Genomic DNA, 15350 nt, shown 5'->3' with positions numbered 1-15350 from the left:
ATTGACAAATGTGCAGCTTCTTATGGAGAAAAGGACGTGTGCAAAATTTCAGAGCGATATCTTAAAAACTGACGGACCTGTATACAGAAAGAGGACAGAGTGTTCCCGAACACAAATAGAAAATGCAAGCCATCTGTATCATGAAAATCCCTTCTCATATCACTTTGCAGCAAGTGCATACACATAGATATGTATATTGTTACAAAAAATTAGCGAATAATTTAATAAATATGTATGTATTTACGTAATTAATTTGTAATGCATTCAATAAAATGCTAAGTGCATTATATGCCTGCTAATTAATTCTATCACTGGTTACAGCCATCTAAAGCGATAATTTGCTGAAATTGTTTTTAACATATTTCAATGTCTAAATTATTAGCTTCTAAAGCTTATGTGTTAATACACATGAATCTATATAATGTCTATTAAACAGTTTTGGTTTTCTCTTTCTCGATTTCGACAAAGCGGTTGCGTTTATATTGATCTTTATAGCCAGCAATGTAACGTAAACGTCCCTCATACTGCGTCTCCATAATGGTTTGTACCAAAGGTGGGTGATCTTCTCCCAATTCGAGCCACATCTTGCCGCCGGGACGCAAATGTTCACAGGCTAAATTGAAAACCAAGCGTGCTACACGTAAACCATCTGGACCACCATCGAGAGCATTCAAATTTTCATAACTGGAAATTAAAAAAACAATTGTCAAAATTTTTTAGTTATTTAATTTTAATAGTAAATTTACCAAATGACTTCCGGCTGCAATAAGGGGAACTCTTCTGATTTTACATATGGCGGATTACCAATTATTAAATCGTAAACTTCGTTGCCCAACTCGGCTGGTAGATAATTATCTACTTCCATAGTGTGATGATATACAGTGAATCGGTCGTCTAAACCAAGCAACTTGGCATTTTCTCTAGACAACTCTGTTGCTGCTTTACCGCGTTCAATTGCAGTACTGCGTACATTGGGCAAAGCATGTAGTATAGCTAATGACATAGCACCGGAACCGCAACCAACCTCCAACATGTTAATGGGACCTTTAATATCGCGATACACTTCAATCACTTTGGAAACGAACTCCTCCGTTTCCGGTCGTGGAATGAACACGGAAGGCGAGGTTTTCAATGTCAAATCCATAAAGTCCCACTCGCCTATTATATACTGTAGTGGCATACGAGCACAACGTGCTTCACAAAAACGTTCAAATTCTTGCAATTGATTTTCGGTGAAAACTAAATCATTTAAACCCTTTACCGTATTCTATAAAATGAAATTCATAGCTTATTATTAAAACACTTTCATTTGTAAATCCTAAAAACTTACGAATTTCCTTCCAAGCACATGCGCTACCAAACATTTTAAATTAAAATCAATATCTCCAACGCCAGCCTTACGTAGTTTTTCGGGCCAACCTTCAAGCGCTTTATTTACTTTGATCGTTGGCGATTGTGTGGTTTGTTGTTGTTGTCTCGACAAATCAGTTCCACTGGTGGCCTTGGTGTAATTGATGGTACTTACACGGGAGACTTGCCGCGTTTGTTGACGCAGTTGCTGCGCCACCAGTTTTAACATATTGCAAAAATTGTGCTGCTTACTTTCTGTTATGAAATGCCAATTAAATAATTTGGAAGTGTGCTTTATTAATCTGAATCAAAATTTGACATTAGCCTGCTATACTCGTTCTAGTATTCGTTATATTCGGTATTCGGTGTTACAGTGTTGCATCTAAGTACTTAAGTTTTGGAATAAAGTGTCTTTCTAATTATATATAAATTAAAATTTTGTATATGAGTTAAATGTTGTTGATTTTCAAAGTCAAATTATTTTTTTTTATAATTTTTTCTGCTAATTTCTTCGTGCTAATATAGATTGTGACAATGCTGAATAATTGTGGAAAAGATGATTCAATTCGTAGCTCCAATTTGAATAAACAAATAATTGATGACTTCATATTTGGTATATTAGCAGTATTTATACCATGAACAAAGCATATTAAATTTGCAACACACCGAAGGAAACGACGCAGATTATTATTTCAGTCATATAAATAAAACAAACATGACTTACATTAGTTGAATATTTAATATTCTTATTTAAAATACAGGAATCTTTAATCTTCTACATAGAAAATCAATATAAAAATAAAATTCGTGACAAATGTTTAAAATCTTTTTTAAAACAAAAATTTTATTGCTTGTCGCCAAATGCTATTTTTTTTTTTATTTTACCCCCTCTGATGTTGAAGCTGTGACATTTATATCATGTGAGATTGTTATATTTCTTCCTGGTGAAGTGGCAGAAGAATTTTCTGTTTGCAAGCCCACAAATATGTTTGATTTTGCAACATCTACAGACAGCGTTGTATCCTTCAAAATTTCTGGCTTATCTTCAGCATCCTCCTCTGTTTCTGATTCGTATTTCTGTAAATTAACGGAATATTTAACAAACTTATTGAAGTACAGCAATGCAGCGGTTATTCAATTTTAAATGCACAACACTAAAAAATATTTGCAACAATTTTATTCTAGCATAAGTTGTTGTTGTTGTAGTGACAAGAAATTTATACAGTAGGCATACACAAAAGGCTTACCTTTTGCACATATTGACGACGTGTCGGTACGGTTAGATGCAAGACACACGTCGATGCATTATCAAAAATGCATGGTATTGTTTCCTGGCATACTACGCCACTCCGCTCCACTTCACACGCACGGAAAAGTATCTGTCTTTTATCCTCCAAAATATGTTTACGGCAATATTTACAACAAGGCATTGCACGTTCGCCACATTTTACTCCACCTTCGGTGAAAATACATTTATTAAAAGTGGGACCTTTGTGTCCAGCTGGTGCATCTGAGGCCTTGGCACGTTTTTCTTTGAATTTCTTATATAGCACAGCTTCGACACCGTTTCGGCGATGATATGAACTGAGCGCTTTGAGTTGTTTATAGAGTACACGTTCCTTCGGCGACTCCTTTAGCTGATCGTGAATACTACCTATAGTGTAAAAAGAGCTCTATAATAAACATTACATACTTATATGCAAAGATTAGACTTACAAAGCATTTCACGTTCTTTGCGTAAAGCGGTTAAATAGTGACGGCGACGTTCTTTAAGTACATAATGCAGATGATTGATTTGGTCAATGTATAGACCTTGTAACTTTGTCAGTTTAGCTTCTGATATGCGTACGGCCTCTTCACGTGTATAAATACCAGCATGTCTTTTAATGAGAGAAAAATAGTTTAGATGAAAACATTACAGTATGCTACTTATACATATACTTCAGTAAATCTTCTGCGAGTGAGTTGTCACTATCGTCGTCTGATTCATTCAATTCAAAATTGCGAGCTGTGTTCTTGATATTGGGCGGCTCATCGTGGTCACTTGAACTATCTGAGGCATATTCCAAAATGCGTCGCCTTTTTTGCAATTTCGACATTATAGTACTTAGGGTGTTTATCTGATCGTGTGCAACTGTAAAACATACTTATAATTCTGATACTCTACTTGTAAAATTTGTATTTTTACTTACCAAATGGCGTGACATGCGGTGTAACCACATCAATTTCCTCATCCTGCTCGCTATTGGTGCGTTCAAATTGTTTGTCATCCAAATTGATGTGTTTACTCAAGCTGTGTAATAATGCCTCATTTGTATCGGTGCGTTTTAGTTTGCCCACAGTGGTATGCGTTTTGCGTAGCTGCGCTTGACGATTATGTTCAAAGCAAAGTGTTGTCATTTCAGGATCCTTTTTAATATCATGTTTCTGTAGTGCATTTAGACACTTGCGCCCATTGGAATAAATAAAAGTACATTGGCGATAATTTCCACGGGGATCGCGTAATATGTGTTGTATACAATATTCACTGCCATCGGCACGGGGTAGGGAGCATTGATATGTTGAATTCGAGCAAGCTTTAGCTTTGTTTTCAATTTCTTGATGCAATTGCTCACGCAGTTCTTGCAAGCTACCGCCAAAACGTAGAAATTGACGTTGGCGCAAATGCGAGCAACTAGTAGTCATTTTTTAATACGTTTATTTTATTTGGATTTTTAATTAAATTGTTATTTGGCACTTATTAAACAATATTTGCTTTAAAATACGTTTTTAACCAAAATACGACACAACAAAATTGTTTTTGCGAAAATTAATAGCATCAAAATATTGTGATTTTTCGATAACATTAACAAAGTTTATCGATAACTACCATCACAAACGCGTCCTTATACCGCGATTACACAAAGCTTTTGTTAAAATTGAGTAATTGAAAAAATAAATGAATATTTGGTAAAGGTAGTAAGAAGCTTCTAAAACTGAGTGAAATCTACTAATTTAAAGGAAATTATAAATAAATTGTAGGTATTATATATAAAGTTTTCTGTAGTAGCTGTAAGTAATATGTAAATACTACTTGTGTAACAATATTTAACAGCAAATCAATTGTAACAATTGTAGGTTATGTAGAACCGACAGCCAAATATGTAATACCTTACCTTGTAATCTAAAATAAAACACGATTGATTTCATATTTATCTTTATATTTTTATTTACTTCATCCATTTATACTGCACCCTCAAAAATCGACCTCAACACATTTCATTACTTTTTAGCATTCATTATCATAAATCTATATAATCATAATAATACTTAACGTTATGCAACATTTTCTTTATTTTTTTATTTTTTCTTTTTTTCACTGTTATTACAAATCTAAATTAATAGCTACATACAGATTATAAAAAGGTGAGGGTAGTATAGACTGTAGAGACTTTAACTTTTTTTTTGGAAATCAGATGGTTTTTGTTATAAATACAATATTTAAATGCATATAAGAATATGTATATAACGGGTTAAGCAAATTTTTTAACTGAATTCCGTTTTATTTTTTAATTTCGTACTATAATTTAGATTTTGCAAAGCCGCAAATATTTTTTTTAAAACAAATTTTTATATTGGAAAATTGCGAAAAATCATTTACAGTAGAGAAAATCTAAATTTCAACTTTTTTTCATTATTTCATTGATAACTAAAGTTGTTTTTATAATATATAGTTTTTAATTGAACGCATATATTATATCGAAAATTTGTGAAAAATTATTTATGGTAAGCACATTGAAAAATCTAAGTTTTTAATTTTTTTAATTATTTTATTGGTAACTAAAGTCAGTTAATTTTAATTAAAAACTTTCTACCAAGCAAAAATAAAAAGTTGAAGCCAATATATATCTACACCAATGTTTTTCTAATAACTTTTATTTTTTATTTTTTATATATGTTTTCGTTACTTTACAACTCTTCAAATATGTATGCTCTCTAAGTGAATATTTTATATACGATAAAATGCTTTTAAATCTTACAAATTCTCATATAATTTTCTTCTTCTATTTTTGTGCTATTTTTTATACAGTAGCTTAGATCTTAAAATGGCTTTTTTAACATATTTACGCTATATATTAATATACTTTTTTCATGTATGCACTTTTACACTATATATTTATATATATATATATATATATTTATTAAATACTAAAGCGTTATTGCACTTATTCCGTCCTATGGATTATTTTTATTTGCTTATATATAGCTTTTTTTATGTTTGACTTAAAATTGTGTTTTATAATATTTATATACTCATACACTCTAATTTCCTTAAATTAAGTATTCTACATTATGCATTTTTTAATTTATTAATTTGCGAATCCTACTTACACAACATTTTTCTATATAATTATTTGTATGTCTGCTATATTAGCTTATATATACTTACACAGTATTTTTTATAATTTCAACGCTCAGACTTAAACTTTTGCTGTTGATATATGCTTGTCACTATATTATTTAATATGTAGTATATTTAATTTATGTATATAAATTTACGCGTGTGTTTTTATTTTTGTTTCGTTTATGTTTGTGAACCTACATTTCTCTCTTGAACTATTGCAAGAAAACTATGACATCATATACTTTTCTATAATAATTTATACCTACCTCAAATAAATTATATTTATATTTTATAATTTTTATAACTTCAATATATATTTCATGAATTTTTTACCATATTCTGTGATTAATGGCGTGCTTACAACGTATTTACACGTTACGTGCTGTTTACACTAATTATTTTTTTGTAATTCTAAAGTCTCAACTTTTTTGTTTGCCTCAGCAGTTTTAATTTTTCAACTACACATTTCACAATTCCTGCTTGGATTTTGCTAGTCGTTATATAGGTTTTGGAGTAGAGTTCGTGCTTTGTTGAATATTTTATTTTACTGTTTATATATATATTGTAGATACATATATTTTTTATACATAGTCATACTTATAATTAAAAAATATTTTTTTATATATGATTACTATTTATATATTTTTTTCTACATTGATTTTAATGCGCACTTTCATACTAATTTTCTAAAATATACATAATCTAAAGTTCGTTCTCAATCATTCTTCACATATATCAATTAACAACGCTGTAAGATTTTTTTAAAATAAATTTATTTTTATAAGGAATTAAAAATAATAATTGTAAGAATATTTATTTCTATTTAATTCATTTGCTATAATTTATTAAAAAATTATATTTTTACTTAGAAATATTAAATTTAATATACTAAAACAAATATTTGTGAGAAATAAAAATATTCAATTATTTTTCAAAAATTTTTTCAAATTTATTTTTTTACTAAGAGGAAATAAATCAAAACGTATAAATAAAAATAAAAATGTTTGTGAGAAATATAAATATATATATATGTTTAAAAATTTGCACTATTTTTTTCAAAATGACATTTTTATCAAGAGATATTTAAACAAAATTACCGAAAAAAAAATTAATATCGAATTTTTTATCGAATTTAATATCGAATTTTTTTTTCATTTAAATTTAATATGAAACATCAATGACCCAATTACGAGCTGATATTTTTTTCTTAGATTAAATAAAAATTACAGAAAAAAATATTTTCATATCGAAATTTTTGACATTAATTTTTTTTTCCATTAATTTGAAAATCTCTTATATGGAACATCAAGCGGCACGCTTATATTTTATGAACTCTGATTTCGTATTGAAATATATAAACTTAACTATTTTTAAAATTTATCAAGGTCACAAAAATCATAATTTGCCTAAATAACATAAAAAAATGTAAACAAAAAAACAAATTTTTTAAATTAAATTGCTTCACTTTATTAAAAAATTTACAAAATTTAAAATACACATTTTATTATATAAAGAATTACACATTAATTAACTTAAAAATTAAAATTAAAGTTAAAAAGTGGAATAACTAATGTTTATAAAAGGGAACTTAAGTTAATAAAGGCAGAATGTGCTAAAAACCAGAGTAACAATTGGGGCAAGATAAATAATTTTGATTTAGGGCAATCAGTAAAAAACTAATTTATTAAAAAAATTGTATAATAAAAAATAACTTTAAGGCAATCAGTACAAAATATTTATTTTAAAAAAATTTACTATTTTATTAACCTACGTATATTTTAGGAGTTTAAAAAAATGTATTTTAGAATTAGTTTTTAAAGCAATTGAATTTTATGGAAAAACTTTAAACTTTATATGGGCAATTGAGGACGGCATGAAAAAATTACATTACAGAAAAAAGTAAAAATAGTTGTAATTGAAAAAAAAAAATTGTAACTAATTTTACTAATTGTAAAAAAAGATAAATATTTTGAAAATATATATATATAAAAAGCAGCTACTACTTTACTGGCCATTTTTTGAATTTCCACAGCTGCGACTAAACCAAACATTTTTAAAATTATTTATTAAAAAATCAAATGAATAGCTTTGCACATATATAGTTGTATTATAAATTTTTTAATTATATTACAACAATGATAAAATGTTTGCACTTTTTTTATTGCTATGGAAGTTTCAAACCTTATTAAAGTAAAAAAAAAATAAATTGTTTCATTGAATTAGCTGCTGGTAAAAAATAAATATCAAACACTTGACAGAAATAAAAAATTAGAGCTTAAAAACTAAACATTATAGGCGGAAAAATTTTTCTATTAAAAACTATTTATTATAAACTAAAAAATATTACATGATTTTACTGCAATACTTACAACTTAAAAACTAATACATTGCAAAATAAAATGTATTACATTATTTCACTGTAATACTTTGCCTTATTACAATTTCATATAAGCATTCTTACTATTGCATTTTGCTATTTATTTTATGTTTACTATTTTTTTACAAAATCTTATTGGTTTCATTTTAAGTCCTTACAAAGTGATTGTTGCGGAAGAGCTGCCGGGTCGTTGTTGCTTTATATAATAACTTTGAAATTTTGGTTATATGAAAAGCGTGGAAATATCATAAAAAAAGTTTTACAATTTAAACTTATACATTTTTAAATTTAAAAACTTAAAAAGTATGTAACTTAATCAATATTTATGTTTATAAAATGCATTTTTTAAAAGTTTTCTTGTTGTGATACTTGAAAATTTAAAAATCTGTAACTAAAATAATATTTTTAATAATAAAATAAATTTCTTGTAAGGTTTTCTTGTTGTGATATTGTTCTATAAACAGAACTAATTTGAAATTTACATATACAGATATTATTTACATTAATATTATATTAATAATTAAACATTATTAGTATACTATGTAGATTTAATTATAAATAATAAAATAATTTACTGAAGCTTTGAAATAGATAAGGAGCGGTGTTGATTTCTCTTTATATATTTTTTTTCTGCAATAAAAACATGATCGAACACTAACTAAATTGTAAAAAACAATATCAAAAAAAAAAAAATAAAATAGTATAAATTACTTGCAAATTATATAGAGGGTTATATAAACTATATAAAAATTTAGTCAAAAAAAACTGACTTAATATTTTTCAACTTTACTTTTAACATAATCTTAAAATAATGTCTTATTATTAATTTAAAAAAAATTAGTCATTCACTTGTTTATAAATTAAATTATTGACTTTTGCAATGAGATTCAAAGAGGTTATTAGTTGCCAATGTCGATGAAATATTATTAATATACGTGCTAAGATGCCTTTATAAAAAATATTGCTTTCAATTATATTTCAACTAATAGCTTAAACAAAAAATTTTTTATAGCGCATTATAAGTACAAAATAAATTATAGTATTAAACACAAAAAAATTAAAAAACATATAATTAAACTGTATCTTTAAAAAGCCGCCTCGTCTAAAATATTGTACCTCTAATTAATTATTTGTATAGCTAACGCAGAAAACAAAAATAAATGAAAATATTTAAAAGAAAATTCAATTGAATTAGCTTCAGTGCAATCTCGTCTAAAATATTGTATCGCTAGGCATATTATTAAAATAAAAACATTTACAAATATTAAAAGTTATGCGCACCTCTAAAGACATTAACAATAATTTTTAGTTGACAAACTAACATTTACAATTATCATTCTACATACTTAATTTTGATTGTTTTTTTTCGTTTAAATTAAGCACTGTATTATTTATATTTTTTGTGCAAATAATATTTTCTTTGCACGCACAATTTTCATTAGTTCAAAAATTAAATAATTGTTAGTGAATTAATCGATTAGTCGATAAATATTTTGTATAGTTACAATTTATACTCAATTTCTATGTTAAGGTAATCATTAGTACAGCTAATGCATTGAATTTATCATTTAGTAAATATTACTGATTAGTCAATCAATTTAATGCATAACAGTCTTTTTAGTTCACAAATAACTTAAAAGACAAATATGGTTTGTATGGGGCAGTTAGGTGACTATGCTTTCTAAATTAGCTGATGGTGTAATTGTAAACAATCTAACATTATACTTTACTTAACTTAATATAATTATCAACTAAATTGCCTTAAATTAGACACATACGCGCATAAGTACATATGTATGAATATGTATGTTTTTTCTAAATTATTTGTTCTTTTCTATAACATTCTTTGTGCTTAGAACCTAAGCAATTTAACTTAGCATTTAGTGAATACAATAGCGATACGTTTTGTTCTTTTTTTATTTTGTGGCGTGTTTTAATTTCGTTTATTCATGACTGAACCAGTTGCGAAGAATCCATATAGCCAGTTCCTGATGATATTGCAAGGACAGCATTCATTTTGCGGCGTGCTTACTATACGCAGCAGTTTAGACGCATAGACAAAATAAAAGCTCGCTTTGTGTGTAACTTTCGGAAAATCCAACATTGAGTTTTTTAATTCAAATTTATAGTGTATTGCAGCTAACAAGTATGTTGTTAAGAATTGAAAAAAGAACTCTGAACTTAATTAGTGTAGTTGTCAAATGAGCCGAGATACTCTAAAGCGGCGCGATAGCAGAAGTGATATTGATCCTGGAATCAAAAAAATTGTAGTTAATAAAATATTGTGCGAACTTCTCGTATCTACAACTGCACCAAATGTAGATCTACTTTGATTAAAAAAAAAATAAAATATTTAAATACTATGTTATTTTAATTATAATATTTAAGTTCTGTTATATTAAGTTATGCGACGTTATGTTATTTCTACTATGATTTTCTACAAATTTTGTAAACATTTAATTATAACGTTATGTTGTTTGTTTTTACTATGATATTCTAAAAATATTTTGTAAATATTAAGTTACGTTATATTAATTTATGTTGTGTTATGTTACGTTATGTTATTTTATGTTTACTGTGATTTTCTACAAATTTTGTGAATATTTAAATATTAAGTTACGTTATGTTAAGTTATGCTCAGTTATGTTATGTTCCGTTACAACAACAATTTTACACGTTTACTATGATTATCTAATTTTTTTTTTTAATATTTGGATATTAAGTTAAGATATGTAAAGTTATGCTACATTGTGTTATGTTACGTTGTTATTTTTTTTTTTTTTATAATTTTTTAAAAAATTTTAAATGTTTAAATATTAAGTTACGTTATGTTATGCTTTGTTGTGTTATGCTACGTTATGTTATTTTATAATCCTATATTAAAAAAAAGGCTTCATAATCACCTCCGTTTGCACCATTGCCGGGCGTTGGGCACGTAGTATGCGCACCGTTTGGAATACATCCAATACGCCTTCATATTGCATACGTTCCAATACAATACTGAGTGTTATAAAGACACCAGTGCGACCCACGCCAGCGCTACAATGCACCGTAATCGGTCCATCTTGACCGAATTGTTCTTTTGTCTTATGCACTTGACCAATAAAATCAATAAAACCTTCACCAGACTTGGGTACACCTTGCTCTGGCCAATCGATGAATTGAAATTGGCGTACGGTACGTGAAGAGCCGTCACGTGCGTCGGTGACCTGAGGGGAGGGAAATAAAAGATGCATTAAAATATGGAATACCAGTCTAGCAAAGCTGTTATGTACTAATATTTAAAAGTTCTACCATAACCTATAATTCTCCTACCTTGAACTCGCGTAATTTATATTGTGGCATATTGTATTCAGCAATGGGGTCCACCACATAATATTGATAGCGTACTGAGCGTTCATGTGGCCAATACTGATAGCATTTTTCCTATAGAATTACGAAATAAAAAAAAAATAAATTTTTGCAACATAACCTTAAATATATTTCTGAAAATTGAAACAAAAAATATTGCACTTACTCTGCCCATCTCCTTGAGTTTAGTTAGCATAACAACAATTGTTGAGTTGTGCTCCCACAGCATACGCCAGAAATCTTCAGCAGTATCCTGTACCGGACCCTGAGCGGCTATATAAGCCGAACGATAGCGATAGCCATCAATAAAGCTAGCATTGATGTAGTCACTACCTTCGATACCATGTATGGGTGTAAGGTAGACGCGACTCGATTCATATGGTAGTATATGTACCAAACGGTTTTTATTCTTATTACATGGCAAATTAGCGGTGACGAATTTCGATGAGTCCACCTTAACATTGGAGAGCTTTTTAAATTCCATTTCCATGCCAGTGATATTTTCACCCGGTTCGGTTAGTAGTAATTTTTGTAGGTGGGTATGTAAATTTCGTGCTGGTACCTCGGTTTGACCGCAAATGATAGCCTCCAATATGGCATCATGTATGAATATGTATTGATCCTCAGTCTGTACCATGTAGTTACGTTGAGCGCGCAAACAAGTCACATGTCCGTATATGTCAATAATCTTCTCATGTTTCATACGTTCCAACATCGAATCGATAACAATATAACAACCAGTACGCCCAACACCAGCTGAGCAATGGACAACAACTGGACCCGAATCGGGTGGAGTGAGCGCACGACAGCGACGTAAGAATTGTAGGAATGGTGCTGGATGCTCGGGTACGCCGTGATCCGGCCAGGCGGTGAATTGCAACTGTTTGATCTCACGACGTTCGTTAAAACCTTGACGACATAACTGGAATGTGCGTATGCTGTAGGTGGCGAGCTCTTGCGTTTCTGTGATCGTGACAAACATTTGACCGTAAGTCTCTGTGCCACGTACCGGCCAATATTGATCGCATTTGATACGGGTACGCTCCTCCAGACGTGTCATCATAACAATAGTGGTGGTTTTCAGTTCCCAACACATACGCCAGAAGTCACTGAAAGTTTCCTGTAGCGGTCCTTGAGTTGCTACATAAGCATTATGCTTGCGATAGCCATCACAATAGTTGGCATTTATATAATCCGAGCCGATAACGCCGTCCATCAGTGGCAATTGTACACGCGAATGATCGTAAGCGGTTACATTGGCATAACGATTTTTCGATTTATTGTAATCGTAATTAGAGTTATCCCATGTGAACTGTTGTCCCGGTTCAATGCTCTCATATTCTTGCGAAAATTTTTGATTGTCGTTCGCTTTGAGGCGCTCAATGTGATTGGCGAATTCGGAAATGGGTATGGGCGGATGTGAAATCATGCCGGGTGTTTGGAAGTTCAAGCGACGCATATCGACGGGATCACTGGGTGTGGGACCGGCACCGAGATCGGCTGCCATCAATGGACGCGTGACAGCAGCTTGGTCCGGTGTTTTGCATGGCTGACGACGACGACGCACAATGCACCAGGTAACGAATATGGTGAAAATAAGTGCAGCAACAACTGGTAGCGCTACCCACCACATACCCTGCTCATCTTTGTTGCGATTGACAGACACTTCTGGTTCGGATGGCCAATTTGGATCGGGGCGATGTGGTCGTTCGCCAGGTGGCGCTTCACGCATATCCAATGATAGAAATTCCGAGAAAGGACTGGAAGTGTAAAGATGTTTTTGTGGCGTATCGACAACGGCGCGCACGAAAATACGATAACGCTTGTCGCGCTCAAGTTTACGATTAGTGAAGTTATGATAATCGTCACCGGAACCGAGGTGGAAAGTGAAGGGTATGGAACGTTGTGGGAATTTGGCGGCAATATAAGGCGAGTTCGGACGTTCAGGTTTATTACGTCCCGGCAGCAAATCTTCAGTTAGGAACTGATCTGGATTCTTGTGCAAGTTCGATTTATCCTCAGGCACCACAACAAGATAGTAATGTGAAATTGGACCATACTCTTCGGAGGCCTGCGGCAGTATAACTAATATTTCTTCACCGTTAACCACACCATAGAAATCTGGTTTCACCATAGGTTGCGGTGCGGCCATTTGTGTTGTAACGGTGATCTTAGTTGGCGGGCGGTAAGAGTAGTCTGGTGGTATGGCGCTTACATTTACATTATACGTTGTGAATGGACTCAGCTCGTTGATTGTATGCGATTTCACATAATGTTTCAAAATAATTTCACGTTTTTGTACAATTTGTGTTTGCGTAAAACCCTGTGAGTCCACAAAAACTTTCATGGCGTCAAAGGAGATGTTATAATTTGTTGGATTTAGACGTATGGGTGGTGACCAACTTAATGTCATGGAATGTGTGCTAACATCATGTGCGCGCAAGTTCAATGGCACATCCTCGGGCTTTATTTTAACAGTAACCTTTTCGCTCAGGCGTCCTAAACCGTTCTTGAAACGCGCTGCTATCGCCACGGCATACTGTGCAAACTTCTCCAAATTAACTAATTCTGCTGATTCCGTAAGTCCCACTGTCTTGGTCTGCCATTCATCTAAGTCCTCAACTGCTGTCATGGTATAGAATATTTTGTAGCCAAGCAATTTTCCACGTGATGGCACCGCTTCCCACCAAATTTCAGCCGTTTGCTCCGATGTTGCTACCGCTTGCACTGACATTGGCGCACGTCCCATATCGCGTTCGGTTTCAATAAAGATTTTATCACTAAATGGTCCCGAACCTTGTTTCGTGTAAGCGCGCACACGGAAGATATATTCGGTATTCTCTTCGAGATTTGTGAACACCGCCTTACGCACCGTCATATTACGTTCCGAACCTAAACCATGATCGATTTTCTTATGAAATTGCACATCATAACGTGTTATAATGCCATTGCGGTGTTCACGTGTTGGTGGATCCCATGTGATGCATACTACATCCGGCGTCTGGAAGCGCACTGTTATATTTGCGGGCGGTCCCCCAGGTGTGCCCTCAGGTGTTTGGAAGATTTTCACAGTCTCTTGACCGATGCCAATGTGATTGCTACCCGCCACACGGAATTCATATTCAACGCCACGTTCTAAGTCATTAAAGCGACGCTTCGTTATTTGTGGTCCAGGTAGTATCTCTTCCTTTAATGGTTGATCTTTAACACCCCAACGTAAACGATAACCACGCAGTTCGCCATACGTTTGCGCTGGTCGTTCCCATTCGAGTTCGATGGAAACAATTGGATCACGTTCCATTATCTTTAGGCTCACGGTAGGTCGTACCGGCACACCACCTGGCGTTTTTACGATCACTGCTGCGCTACGATCGCCATCACCTTTCCGCGTAAGCGCCGCAACTTGTATGGAGTATTTGGTATCCGGTTGCAAGCCTGTCACATTATACTCCAATGCATCGACGACATCGAACTTGAGCGGTTCGTTTAGGAAGCCCTTGCCCTAGTGATATGTGAAAGGTATTGTTAGATATAACTGTTATTATGAAAGAACTATTGAAAACTGAATAACTTGCATGAAACATACTCAGTTATCAGCCATTATTTGAGAAAGTGAGACTTAAATATGTACATATGTAGTATATACAAAATATAGGTTACGATCTTTTAGGAAAATTTACCGAGCAATACATTTTCTGATCTTAGCTCTTACTGGTAGCTTACTTTAGTTTAAAACGTTCTCAATCGAGATTACTTGCACGAAATCTATATTTAGCACCATCTGGATTTATGTAGCTCTGATGAGCCTTATTATATTTTTCACGAAAAATATAGCCTAGAGCGCTCTACTTTCTGTTTCCGTCCAACTGACTTTTTGATAAAAAGTAC

General features: G+C 31.7%; 3 protein-coding genes across 16 annotated transcripts in view; all 3 read right to left on the bottom strand.

The window, feature by feature from the left end:
* Nucleotides 1-217: 217 nt before the first annotated feature.
* On the bottom strand, nt 218-1691 carry HemK1 (HemK methyltransferase 1). Its single transcript, XM_014230623.3, has 3 exons — nt 1331-1691; nt 747-1267; nt 218-684 (listed from the first exon to the last, which is right to left on the bottom strand). The coding sequence occupies exons 1-3, from the start codon at nt 1577-1579 to the stop codon at nt 429-431; spliced, it is 1026 nt and encodes a 341-aa protein (XP_014086098.2). The 5' UTR covers nt 1580-1691; the 3' UTR covers nt 218-428.
* A 379-nt stretch (nt 1692-2070) lies between these two features.
* On the bottom strand, nt 2071-4165 carry LOC106614727 (KAT8 regulatory NSL complex subunit 2). Its single transcript, XM_036370628.2, has 5 exons — nt 3543-4165; nt 3292-3484; nt 3067-3230; nt 2598-3004; nt 2071-2427 (listed from the first exon to the last, which is right to left on the bottom strand). Exons 1-5 carry the CDS (start codon nt 4033-4035, stop codon nt 2227-2229), a joined length of 1458 nt encoding a protein of 485 aa, XP_036226521.2. The 5' UTR covers nt 4036-4165; the 3' UTR covers nt 2071-2226.
* Nucleotides 4166-7176: 3011 nt separating this feature from the next.
* Lar (tyrosine-protein phosphatase Lar) overlaps nt 7177-15350 on the bottom strand; it is a 781775-nt gene continuing 773601 nt past the window's right edge. For all 14 annotated transcript variants that reach the window (XM_070107010.1, XM_070107011.1, XM_070107015.1 and 11 more), the window contains 4 exons: nt 11629-14964; nt 11427-11537; nt 11015-11320; nt 7177-10361 (listed from right to left, as the gene is read on the bottom strand). In XM_070107010.1, the coding sequence (XP_069963111.1) occupies nt 10293-10361; nt 11015-11320; nt 11427-11537; nt 11629-14964 (3822 nt within the window). In that variant the 3' untranslated portion in view covers nt 7177-10292. The remainder of the gene's footprint in view (nt 10362-11014; nt 11321-11426; nt 11538-11628; nt 14965-15350) is intronic.

This window comes from Bactrocera oleae, chromosome 3 (genome assembly GCF_042242935.1).
Source record: "Bactrocera oleae isolate idBacOlea1 chromosome 3, idBacOlea1, whole genome shotgun sequence".
Taxonomy (NCBI): Eukaryota; Metazoa; Arthropoda; class Insecta; order Diptera; family Tephritidae; genus Bactrocera; species Bactrocera oleae.
The sequence above is the reverse complement of the archived record's forward strand: the minus strand, read 5'-3'. Positions and strand labels throughout refer to the sequence as shown.